Source organism: Scomber scombrus, chromosome 12 (genome assembly GCF_963691925.1).
Source record: "Scomber scombrus chromosome 12, fScoSco1.1, whole genome shotgun sequence".
NCBI lineage: Eukaryota > Metazoa > Chordata > Actinopteri > Scombriformes > Scombridae > Scomber > Scomber scombrus.
This window is the reverse complement of record NC_084981.1, coordinates 12813377-12826373: the sequence shown is the minus strand read 5'-3', so window position 1 is coordinate 12826373 and position 12997 is coordinate 12813377. Positions and strand designations below refer to the sequence as shown.

At 39.7% G+C, this 12997-nt stretch overlaps 1 protein-coding gene across 1 annotated transcript in view; it reads right to left on the bottom strand.

The window, feature by feature from the left end:
• Positions 1-12997, bottom strand: part of eys (eyes shut homolog) — a gene marked incomplete at its 3' end in the record, with an annotated part of 165495 nt that continues 152498 nt past the window's right edge. Inside the window, 7 exon segments of the mRNA XM_062430919.1 lie at positions 1-3610; positions 4682-4843; positions 4950-5122; positions 5377-5551; positions 7517-7661; positions 8643-8809; positions 9737-9919. Coding sequence (XP_062286903.1) covers positions 2415-3610; positions 4682-4843; positions 4950-5122; positions 5377-5551; positions 7517-7661; positions 8643-8809; positions 9737-9919 — 2201 coding nt within the window.

Below are 12997 nucleotides of genomic sequence, written 5' to 3'. Positions count from 1 at the left end.
CGAGTGGGACTGAAACTAGTAGCACTGCTGCAGCAAACAAAGGCGACGCCTGCCTTTTGTCTGAAACTGAAAAAGGAACGACTGAAGGGAATTCTTTGTCGCAGGCAGAATCCCAGACTGCTTCAGATCACACAAATAGCTCAAAACCCCCTTTAAGTGGAATATTGAAAAAGTCCTCTGCTTATTCCAGTGTGAATGAAGATAAAACAATGGTGCTACAAAAGGATAAAACCAGCCACCCAGCTCCTCTGAGTACTAAACCTGTTCCTGTGTTGAGCAGCAGCAGAAATGATCCAGTTATACCGTTTCACCAAGGATTTTTACAGATGTCTCAGGCAGAGAAAAAACCTGAGCAACAAAACCAAACTCTTCGATCACTTGTGAGTGAGAAGGGAGATTCTGGCATGTTCCAGTCTGGTGCTATGGTAACTCCGACTGCATACCCTCCTACAGTTCAAGGACCACAAACAGCGTGTTACACAGAAGCCTCTCAAATCCAACATGACTCAATAACAGTACCACCTCTCCCAGTATACAACAGCGCTGCACCTTTCCCACTGCAGCAGCAACAGCCTCAGGTACCTGGCAGCTACAATTACCCACCTGGTCCTCCTCCTAACACTTTCTCCACTACACACACCCAGGATCAGAACCATGGTACGCCGTGGGCTCAGGATAGCGCTTCACATGCTATTCCTGGACTTGATTCACAGTACCCTGAGAGTTACCCCGAGCCATCTGGCCGACCTCCCTCCCTGGCCAAAGACAACAAGCGTCTAGAGGAGCGATACAGTGACCCGTGGGAGAGGCCACGAAACACAGAGGACAGAGACCACGGGAGGCACAGCCACCACAGAGACACCCATCACGGGAAAAAGAGCAGACACCACGAACGGGAGAAAAAACATGATCGCAGCCACAACGACAAGTACAGAGAGAGGAGTAGGCACCACGACGACCGCTACGGTGAGAAGAGGAAAGAGAGGCACCACAGTGATGACTACAGCAGCCGTCACAAGGACAGACACAGACATCGACGGGACTCTGATTATGAGAATGGACGGAGAAGTTCAAAAGACAGTTACTCATAATTATGTTTTTTTTTTATTTAAAAAAAAGTCCTGCTAGAGAGTGTTGGCTGGTTCAAACCACTTCAGCTACTTTGGCTGCTAGTGGAGTTTTTGTGTTGTTTTACTCACCGATCGCAGCTTACAGTATATGCCATTTTCTTCATAGAAGTTCAATTTTATGTTATTTACAGTGCAGCCAAAATGAGCTATCATTTCAGTGGAATTATGAAGAACGTGTTCTCTTCAGACAAACTCAATTTTGGAACATTTCAATATTAAATTTTTAACCTTTTGTATATATCTTGTTCATATTGAGCTGCTGTACTGACTACAAACGATCAGTTAATGTTTTCAGTCTCATGGTAACATACAACCGAAGTGTGGACCATTTGGTGAACAGTTTTAAGTTCAGATATTTGGCATGAATGTAACAAAAAACATTTAAAGGTGCAGTGTGTAGGATTTAGTGACATTTACTGGTTAGGTTGAAGGTTGTGACTGAAGTGAATACCCCTCCCTTCCCTTTCCTAGCATGCAGAAGCACCTACGGTAGTCACGAAGCTAGTGGAAAAACATGAAAGGCCCTCTCTAGAGCCAGTGTTTGGTTTGTTTGCTATGGGCTACTATAGAAACATGGTGGGCTCTGTAAAAAGAGGACCCAGTAATGGGGGGCTCATAATAAGGTAAGGGAAATAGGATTGTTATTTTCAGGTAATTATACAATAATGAAACATACCTACTGACCACAGATATAATATTCAGTTTCTCCCAAGTCAGTTCTGCTAGTGACCACTTAATTCTACACACTGCACCTTTAACTGAGGACAGAGATCTAAACTGTAGCTTTGTTTCATTCAGTTTCTTTTAAATTGCCTAAATATTTTATTTTATTTTACGTACTTTCTATTGAAGATGTATGTATATTTTGGCTTGTAATATACATTAGAAATGAAGCGTGCCTTTGCACTGTGTGTTTATGTACAGTTCGTAATAAAGCTAATCTTTTTTTATTGTTGATTATAAAAAAAAATTCTCATATTTCTTTGTACAGTAAATATATTAAAGATAAAACCATCTGAATACTGGATTTACTTTGTACTATTCTAATGATTTTTAGACCATCTACAAAAACAGACAATCAGTGCACAGAGACATGAATTTACATCAGATTATGTTTGTAAAATTTGTCCATTCACACTGACCTTTAAAAACACTACAGCCAAGTGTTAAAACACCTGCAAGACTAGTTTGTAGTAGGACATAATAAAACACAACTAATACGTTTGAGATCAAGTCACAAAGGATATTTTCAAGTATTACAGCTGCAGTGATTTTCATTTTCCACTACTGCTCATTGCTTTCATAAACATTAAAACCTTCACTATTTTTAAGAAACTGCAGTGGCTTGGTATCTTCAAACAAATACACACTTCTGAGATTTCCCTCGAAACCTTTTGAAAACAACCCAGTTGTCACTATCGATACATTTCTGTGCAGTTCAAATCCTCCAAAGTACAGCTGACCCCCATAGTTTAAGGCTACGTAACGCTCAAATGGGTCCACGTCATCAAAATAGATCCTCTTATTGTTGACGAAAACCTGCATAACTGTGCTGTTAAAAGATACAGTGATGTCATGCCATTTGTTGCAACATAGTGTTAGGTTTCTGAACATTAACGGGAGGGTAAGTCTCTCTCCTAGATTGACCGCAATTTTGAGGTGTCCGCTTTCAAGTCCAACTGCGAGGTAGTCGTCGTCTTCCTGTTCTGCCTTTCCCATCCATGTAATCAAACTGTCATTTGTGGTCGGTCGGAAGCTGAAAGAAACTTGTGTGTATTTTAAATTTCTGGCAGTGTATCTTGGGTCCCAATATTTCACATAAGAGTTTCCCACAAACTTCAGAGTATCTGTGGACATTTCTGTGTCGCAGTATCTCCCTCCCCATCCTAAGGGGCATATGCAGCTGTATGATGTCACATTAGCTGCAGTGCATAAGGAACCATGTTTACAGGTGTTGTTCACGCAGTTTACAGACAGGTTACACACAGGGCCTGTCCAAGATGGCGGACATATACATGTGAACGAGTCACTTCCTGTTGCCCTGCAGTGACCTCCCTTTTGGCACACCTTGTATCCACAGGCAGTTCCGTCCCAGTCCCCTACGTTTGCTCCGCTTACAGCCCCCTTCTCATTTAACTCAAACTCTCGCCCGTTGAGAATCAGTTCTCTAAGGCCGCCAGTGAAGCCCACTGGTTCCTCCTCAGTTGCGTCTGTGGAGACTGAACTCAGAGTGGACACGCCCCCAACAAAGATGTCTGTAGCAACATCGAGGGTGGTCATTCCCTTAGTCACATTTTCTCTGGCCTCCTTGCCATCCAGACTCAGGAAGCCTCTGTGACCAATACGGCCAGCCTTAACTGTGTGCCAGGTCCCGCCATGCGAGTCCACTCTCTCAGCAGACTGCAGGACATGGGTGCTGTCCCCTAGATTGTATCGCAGCTGGACAAACCCTGATGTCAAGGAGAGGCAGAAGAAGTCTCCTGTAGGAAGAAAATAAAACAGCATTGCAGTAAGAACATTTTTACAGGGTTAGTTAGGCCCCTATTTCTTCTGCAGAAAGTACATCCAATAAATACTGTTCACAGCAGGGTCTGATTTATCAGAGAAACCATTACTTCTTCTTGTTACTATTGAATTTTTAAAACAATTCTAAGTGCAGTGAGAACTGCAAACAAAATCGTTTTCACTTCCATTGTGTTGAGGTGGTGGTAAACAGATTTTGCAGAACCCAGAGAAATAAAACCATCAGGTTGAATGTTTGTGAGTTGTGATTTTCTCCACTAAAGCCGTCAGATTGTTTCTTTTGAATCTATCTGTGAGAGGCCTAAAAAGCTTTGTGTGTTTTTTTTTTTTTTTTACAAGAAATACACAAAGATTAGAGAAAAGTTAAACGCATATACAGTATATCTATATACATTTGATGATTATGATTTTTCATCTTGATAGCCCTCATATTTATCTTTGCATGCTTTGGTGGGGTGTTTTTGTGTAACCTTGGTGAACTGACTCTTTCATTTTATCTTATGTTGGCATTATTTTTTTTTTATGTCTGTCTTATGAGCAACACACATTAAATTAAGTTATGCTGATGAGATCAATACAACTCCAGTATTGATTGCAAAATACGTTTAAATCAATATATTACTGTAGCCTTAATCTGACATGCTGGTGCTATTAATGCATAACTTACTGCACAGTTTCATGTCCTTCAGCATGAAATAGATACCATTTAAAGAGTAATTCCCTATGAATGTAGAGATTTCTGAAAGCTACACCAAGATTGCATCATTTCATCTACTTTGTATTTGTAGAATAAGTACACAGTTTCTATTGTGTTTTGTTGAGTCATTGTGTCTGAACCAAAAAAGCCACCTGGGTTACATTTTGTGGCACTCAATTGTTCTGTATAATGTGTGCCACAGTGGCAGGAGAGGGAGAGATGATAGTGACACTAGTACTTCCATTTCAACACATTGACATTCTGCACACTGAACATAATATTTTATTTATTCAAACATAGCTGCCTCCAGATATGGAACTGAATGTCCTACCAGCTCTGGTGCCGAGATGTTGTGCAGTGTAGACGAGGATGCCATCAGCTGATAACGACTGGAACTGCAGCTGCAGAACAGTCCTGTGTCTTATATTCATAGGCGAGAAAGACATCCAGGAGGACTGGTTCCCACTGAAGAATGGATCACTGATGGTCACAGCTGAGTGGGGAAGGCAATAAGGCAGTTAAATAATTGAGCAATGAAAATCTTGATTAAATAAATAAAGAACTCATATAATGATACAGTTAGGGTTTGACTGTGTGACCTTTATCACAGAAGATTCCCGCAGTCCCCAGGGGGCACTGGCAGGTGTATCCATTTGGGAGAGGGATGCAGGTGGAGCCGTGGGCACACAGAGGAGGGGGAGTGTGCTCGACATCACACACAGACACGGTCTCAGAACAGAGCGCTCCCTTCCATCCAAATGGGCACTGGCAACTGCAGACGGACATGGTCAGGCGCCGGGAAAAGCTTGTAAACACTGTCATTTCCTTTCACTGTACTTGCACTGTGTAACTGATTTCCCATAGGTCATTGATGTGTTCATGCATTTATTATGCACGGTGTTCGGGTGCATTCAGCTCAACAATAAGGCCCATGTGTGTAATTCATTGAGTGAAATCATAACACCAGAAAATTACAACAACAACAACAACAAAAAATCCTGAAAATGTTTATTTATTTTCACTTACTACACAGATGAGCCAGAGTCAACGCATGTTCCTCCGTTCGTGCAGCGAACATGAACACACGGGGTGACTCCACACTGACCCACGCTGCGCCCGAAGGCTGGATGTCCCGCAGGCTGTCCCAGCACCTGGAACTTTCTGTCTCTTCTTGTTTGAAATTGCACATCAAAAATACACCCTTTGAATGAGAACAAACACACAAAGACAAAATGCACGTGAGAGGGATATCTTTCATTTCACTGATGGAGGATTATCACAGGAGACATAAAATGCTTTATTTTACCTTGTATGAAGATCAATGGTGAGTAGATTACAATTTGATTAAGATCTGAATTTTGCTACTGACTCAAATTAAGGCCAATAAACTGCACAAATTGCTCAGAATGTGTTAAATGATTGAAATTAATTTCTTTCATGGTTATTTATTTTTTATCACATGACAGCAGGTTTCCTATTAAGCACTACATGCTTAAATTTGTATTTATTTATTTAAAAGTAGCTCTTGAATTGAATATATTAAAAACTCTGCAGCCTCTCCAGTTCATATCCAAGATGTCAGAGTTTTAAAATCCAAGTTCTGTTCCCCCTGTCATCACGCATCTCCCTCATCGTGTTTGCTTTTTGCTTTTGTAATTCAATTTTATCAAGACAATATTTACTTTGGCCTGTACCTGCAGAGCGCAGGGCCTTCTATAAATATAATGCCTCATAGTCATCTGCACATGCAGGTTCCCTTTTCTCTGCTGCCTTAGTCATTGGCATAAACAGGATGCAGGGGAAAACATCATGCTCATTCATGAATATTCATGGCATGATGCTGTCTACTTGGCAGACTCAAGTGATGGTTGCGGTACTGCAAACATAGACTGCCGAAAAGCCAGGCAGATTCATAGGGAAGATTATAAGGGTTGGTTATTTATTTGTGTGAGCTACACTTGCTGACTCTTCTAGCAGAACCAAGAAACCTGAGAAGTTACGTAGCAATAACTCTTCCTGAAAAGTAAAATTTGCAGGTGTTTTTTGCAGCAAACATTTTCTAATAATAACTGTTTTAGAGCAAATTATCTAAAGAGTTATGTAAGTATTTTAAATAAAAGAAAATCCTAGGGTTCAAATGGAAATGAATGACCCAGAGCGTAATAAAAAATGTCTGAATCAAAGCACCATGACATCAGAGCTTTTAACAGAAAACCTGACAAACTTCCCGTATTTCTTGTTATTCAAATCAACAGCTTAAATTGAGACAGATTTTTTTCAGCAGCCACAGTTCCTCCTCTGCCACCGTTCCACAGGGGAGTGTGGATCTGTTGATAACTGGGAGTGAAGTGCATTATCAGTGTGTTCACTGCCAGCCATCATGATTAGGGCTCGAGGAAGGTCACACAGATCTGATTAGACGCTCATGAGTTCTCATTACATCCTGAGCAGAAAGGTTATGGTTCCGCCAGTGTCGCCTGGCTCAGATAGTGCTTACCAATACGAGGGGACTGCGACAGTCTGAACTAGCGTGGGCAAACTGATGCTTTGCCATCGCTGATTTGATTTTTCGAAGCTTTATTTGGTAGGGTGAAAAATGAATTATATGATCATGAATAAGAATACGCAAAATCGCCTTAGACATAAAAGGCTCTTGTTCACCTCAAATGGATCTGCCATGACATTTTATAATAACAAGCCTCATTGCTGTAGTGGAAAGACTGCTGAATATGGTTATGATGATATTCATAGCTGTTGTCATCATTACTGTTATGGCAATTTTGTCCCACAGCTCCGCACATTAGCAGGCACAATGAATGCGCTCCAGAATACATTCCTACACGGGGTCACCTGAGAGAAAGCATAAAAGGTGTTGATGATGACAAAGATTATTTGCATGGTACACTTGTTCAAGTTACTTATCAGCAGCGGAATGGATTCACAGACAGCGCAACAACTGTGTGGGGTGTGAAGTGATTATTAAGGGTGCAGATACAATCAACCTCAAAGCTCCGTTCTGGTCTCATACACACTTAGTCCAGGCCTTCTCATTACACACTTCCCTCTCTGCTTACAATGATACAGAGATCCTGCGAAGAACTCCAAGCTTCAGTGCTCTTAATGCAGACAGCAGTGTTAGGTTGTAATGAAGCTGTAGCAGTCTTACCGTGAAATCCATGACGGAACCTGGAGCCAAGTGGCAGTAGCTCAGGAGTGTACTCATTATATCCACCCACAAAGAGATGGTTGAAAACATTGAGGCCAACCAGGGGTCCTGGAGAGGATCCTGTCCTATTGCGTTGTCCATCAACCTGAGGAAGACATAGCAAAATGTCAAAACTCAAGCAACAGTCTTACATTTCTAGGCATCAGTGTGGGAGCCCAATTAATTTAGAGACTTGCCAAAGTTTTCAAAAACATGACCTCGGATTGATCAGTGTCCACTTAATAGCAACACTAGCAACTATAGTCTCATGTTTTTGCCTGAGAACAGATTTAATTCTTCGAGGCAACAATTCCAAAGAGATCTCCGCCCTCGCTGACTGGATAGTATCTCACTGTTCCACCAAATTTTTCAACCGCACTTAGATGTTTCAAACATCCTGTTATACCTGATCAGTGGACCGAAATAATGTTCTGGAGACTGATGTGCTCCAAGAAAACATTCACATCATTTTAACACCATTTATTGGCCTACACCACTGACATCGGGCAGGTTAAATCTATAGATTTCAATTGTTCTTACTGTTGACTCCATGTGGATATAGTGTAAAATGGGTGACGAATGAAAGGAATTAGCAGGATAAATAATTGGACAAACAATGACTGTATGCAGGTAATGAGGAGTCACTGAATAGTTTGATCAGTATGAAAATAATGAAAAACTCAGAATTAAGAAATGTCTTATTTGTGATAACTGATCACAGGTTATCTGTGGACATGAGCTTGAGCAGTTGTCACTTTCAGTTCATTTTCACTATTGGTTAGTTTAATTTGAAGAATTGTTGAAGTTCTAAAGAGTCAAAATCTTTTTTGTTTTTAGATCACTTTTAATTGCTCTTCAAATTCTTTAAAATTAATGTAATTTGCTCCTTTTAATCATCTGTTGACGCCCCCATATTTAGCTTGGGACCTGTTAAGAATGACCTCAATTGTGTTCCTTAGACTTAAGACATGTTGCCAAGGAGCACTGAAGCTGTTCTGATGGTTTGTGGTTCCCAATAACTGTTTTCCACTTTGTCTTCTCGTAACCTAATTTCTAAAAATGATAATAATTTATGTTGATAAATCACCTTCAGCCATCCTGTTCTTTTGGATCTTCCAAATGCAACAGTGTGGATGCTGATCTGGTGGTTCAGTCGATCACTGACTATGGTTGCTACACCTGATCCAAGGTTGAATTTATGAACAACTCTTCCACTCCGTATTCCCAAAACCAGGAAGTCATCGCCATCATTGCCTGAAAAACATTTGAAAACTGCTGTGAACACAGTAAAGCCAATACTGGATATATACAAAAGAGAATATTTCCTGCTAAACATGAACCTGTACTCGAAGGGAAAAAAACTGTCCTGCTTCCAGTAAAAACACACCGAATAAACACACAAATAACACACAATTAGAATAAATGAGCAGTACATCTGTTTGCTTAAATATGGATTTTAGATTGTGTTTTATTACATATTTTGCCTCTCTATTTTAATTTTGCGTTTAACTTGATCACTGCCAATGTAATCGAAAGTGACAATTCATTAAACCAATTATCATGTGAATTGTTTGTATTTCATCTAGCCTTTGAATTTGTACAATTTCCAACAGTGCTGCTCATTCTCTTGACACATATTTCATTATTCATATTGCTCTTGTTTTGTTTTTTCCTCCACCTCGATGAATTCTACTCTCAGGAGAAAACAAGTGCAGAAGATCTTGTGTTTTATTTTTTCCATCTTATTCTTCTTCTTCTACTCTTGATGAAATACGCTGGTGACAATGACACAGTGGTTACCTGCTACCAAAGCTGACCCCACAGAAAAGAGATCCTAACTTAACGTAATGGATGCTGACAGCAACACAGTGCATCTGTGCCTTAAAGTCGGTTCAATGGTACTACCATGAATGCTGTTGAGATGCTTGGTTCACATGTTTATTTTACATTAGCAATGATAACAGGCTCCTTTTGAAAGTCAGGAGCAATACCGTTTAATCTGCCAAGAAAGAAATCCTTAGGGAATTGTCTTGATTAGAAAATCTAATAGGAAAGTGGAAATTTATTAGATAGCACAGTGAGAGAATCCCCTGAAAACAGCAATAGCATTTAAAAACAAATGCCTAATGAAGTTTGACAACTAACTTCAAACTGCCGCGTGGCTTCTAGGATGGAGCTCACCTTGTCCTTTATGTCCGGCGAACAGGATCAAGTTGTCTTTCAGCGCAGACAAGTTATTGGCAAGTGTGAACTTCAACTTGAACTCGTAGAAGAAACTGAGGCTCGGGATGGAGGAATAAGCCGTGAAGGAAGTGTAACCAAACTCATCACTTCCACTGAATCTGGCACGGGTTATATTGATGGCTGCAAAACAAACGCATTCACAACACATTTTAAGAGATCACATTCATTTAAAAATATAACTTGTGTCAGCTGTGCTGTGGCATTTGTATGAATCTTGCATGATCAGGAGGGAACAGGCCTGATTCATCATAATCCCCTCCTCACTGCTCACCATTAGGTTACCAAAAGATGGCACTATTGCCACACAATACATAACAGGAGCTGGTGAAATATTTTTTTTTCTGAATGCTGTTAGATGATGACCTGTTTTCAAATACTATTACCTCTTCAGTCCCATTCTATTTTCATTAGTAGCTGTTTAGGAAAGATTTTGGCAAGCAAGCATTGCTTCATACCCAGTGTGCAAGAGGGTAGCACAATAATCTCAGTAATATTCAATTACAACCTCAAGTTTACTTATTCACAACGCATGGTTGATTCAATAATGCTCTCTCGTATTCCATCTCAGCACACCCATCTACTTGATTTTACACCGGGGAATCAATGTAAATTTCCCCACGCTCCTTCAAAATTGCATGCCGCTGTTTTTTTTTTTACACAGCAGTGAGGATTCAAACACAGAACTGCTCTTCTTCACCGAAGACACCTTGCATATTCTTCTGCAGCCCCAGGCAATGGCTAAGAGGAGTTCAGAGCTCCCCTATGCGACTGCCCTCAGCTCTGTTTGGCTGCTAAATTATTAATAAAGCTGGAAATGCTTCTGTTATCATCTCTAGTCTGCCAGAGTTGTATTTGCCTATTGTCTCACTGAATGGCCTCAGTGTTGCAGCTACAGCTATTTTATTTTTAAGCTATGGTGTCTTTAAATTGATCCCATTTTACATGATGATCCTTTTGCCCCCTAATAACAACTGAGCTCCCTGTCTGCTTTAGCATCTATTCAGACCAGACACACACATGTCAGCCATAGTTGCAAAATTAAATTAGCTTTAGTTTGTTTATGGTGGCCTATTTACTTCTTACCCTTGAGTCTACTGTGTGATTAAATAACGTATTTACTGATAAAAATGAATATTAGCAAATTTCACATTCACAGAAACGATGTGACATACAACTATTTAGTTGATCAGTAATTGCTATTATACTGCACAATATTTGTTTGTTGTTATTTATATTTTATTCTTGGAAAATAATGACTTTCCAGCTCTTTGTACAAGGAGTCAGCATAATACAGTATGAACTGTACAATACTATTAAATCCATGAAAACAGCTGTGCTTTAATTACCTCGCTGAGGCTTATAATGTTTAAATCTTTGTAAAGACAGTCAGAGAAGTGTTGATTCCACTGTTGATTTAACTTTTCAGGCCATAGTTTCTAATGTTATATTAAATTTCATTACATTGTAAGCGACTGAAACACTTTCACAATGATGATACTGTATTATATTACATTAGATTTAGACTTGTTTCTAGTTTGTGAATCATCCATCTACATATATAATTCCCCTATTATTGAAAACTTTGAAGCTCCATATTTCGCAGCTATCCTGCAGGCAGGTTTAATCTTATACACTAACTGTGAGCCTGTGACGTTGACTTTACTATCAGTTACCTTTGGGTGTGCTAAGCAGGATACATTCAGAATCACAAAGGCCTACAATAACTCATATGATGTAGGAGGTATAACTGTAGTGGTGAGTAAATCTTTCGGTTTCTGTTACTCATTTTGCTCAGTCAACCGCTACACAGACAGCAACTGAGCAGTGTATTTCATACCGTTTTTACAGACAATTTGATAAGAAATCATTTTAGTTTACTGGTACTGTATACAGTAATGTGTTCTTACTCATGGTTTCTGTTAGCTAAGCTGTCATTTCCCAATACTGAGAAATACTGTGCAGTGGCAGGGTCAAGGCAACTGTTGGTTACACAACGTATTATTAACAGAAGAAGAAGAAGTTTTTGCAATGCACGAAAAGCATTGTTTTCAATTGGGTTTTTTTCTGTGCTCAGTCTTAACATGAATCTTTAACAGGAAGCATGGGCAACTTGTGTACAAAGGTAGACCATTAATAATTCTGAGTGAAGTCATCTTAAATATCCATTAATGTTTCACGCACTCGACTCTTGAGGCATTCCAGCACTTCCTAGTCTTCCCTTTCCTCCATTTCCTGCTTGTTCACAGACCAACCTAATCAATTAAAGTGCACATGGGAACTAAACTGAAAATATTACGTGTTAAGAAGAAAAAACATATTGCTGTTTCGCTGTGTATTTCAAGTTTTTCCTCACCTTTTCTCAGATAGAGAACAAAAAGGAAAAGTACCAAACTATCACTCTCAGTATTTTGCTGAAGACAACACATGAGGAAAAGCTCTACAAGTCTCATGTTCACAAAAAGCCCCAAGAGGCAGGGAGAGCTCAGGAGTGATCAGTTTTGACTCTGATCTTATCTGATGTTATCAGTATTAAAATTCAAATGGCAGCCATATATATGGTGTGACACGTGGAAGGTTAGATTACTCTGTTTTGCATGTGGGTGCTGAGAGTCTGTCAGGGGCTGTGGCATGGCTGAGCTACCTTATATGCCAAGAACCCTGCTGCTCCTCCAGTCAGTTTAGCCAAGCAAAACCCTTTGTTTCTGGGAACCATAACTTAAGGAGCCTCTTTTTTTATGACACTACTGTTTTTAGAATTGCAAAATAAGCACTGTAGAACAGCTACTGATCCACTGTAGAACAGAAATTCCAATTTTCTATAATTTCTAGGCCATTCAGAAAACAGTAAGTCAAACCATCAGTTTTCTCTCACTGTCTTTTCATTTTTTAAATTGACACAGTTGAATGAAGAAGACAGCCATGCTAGCAGCTCTTTGATGCTGTAGCAGTGCTTTGAGATAAATTAGCATTCTAACGCTCTCAGTAAACAATACTAACATGGTGATGTGTAGCAGGTGTACCATGTTAACCATCTTAGTTTAATGTTAGCTTAATGGTTTCATTTTAGCACTAAACACGAACTACAGCTGAGGGTAAAAGGATTGGTATAAATACTTATACCCTCACATTTGATTTATTCAATATGAGACAAAGCATGACCTGATGATGGCATGATAGATGTTTATTTATTTATTTCTT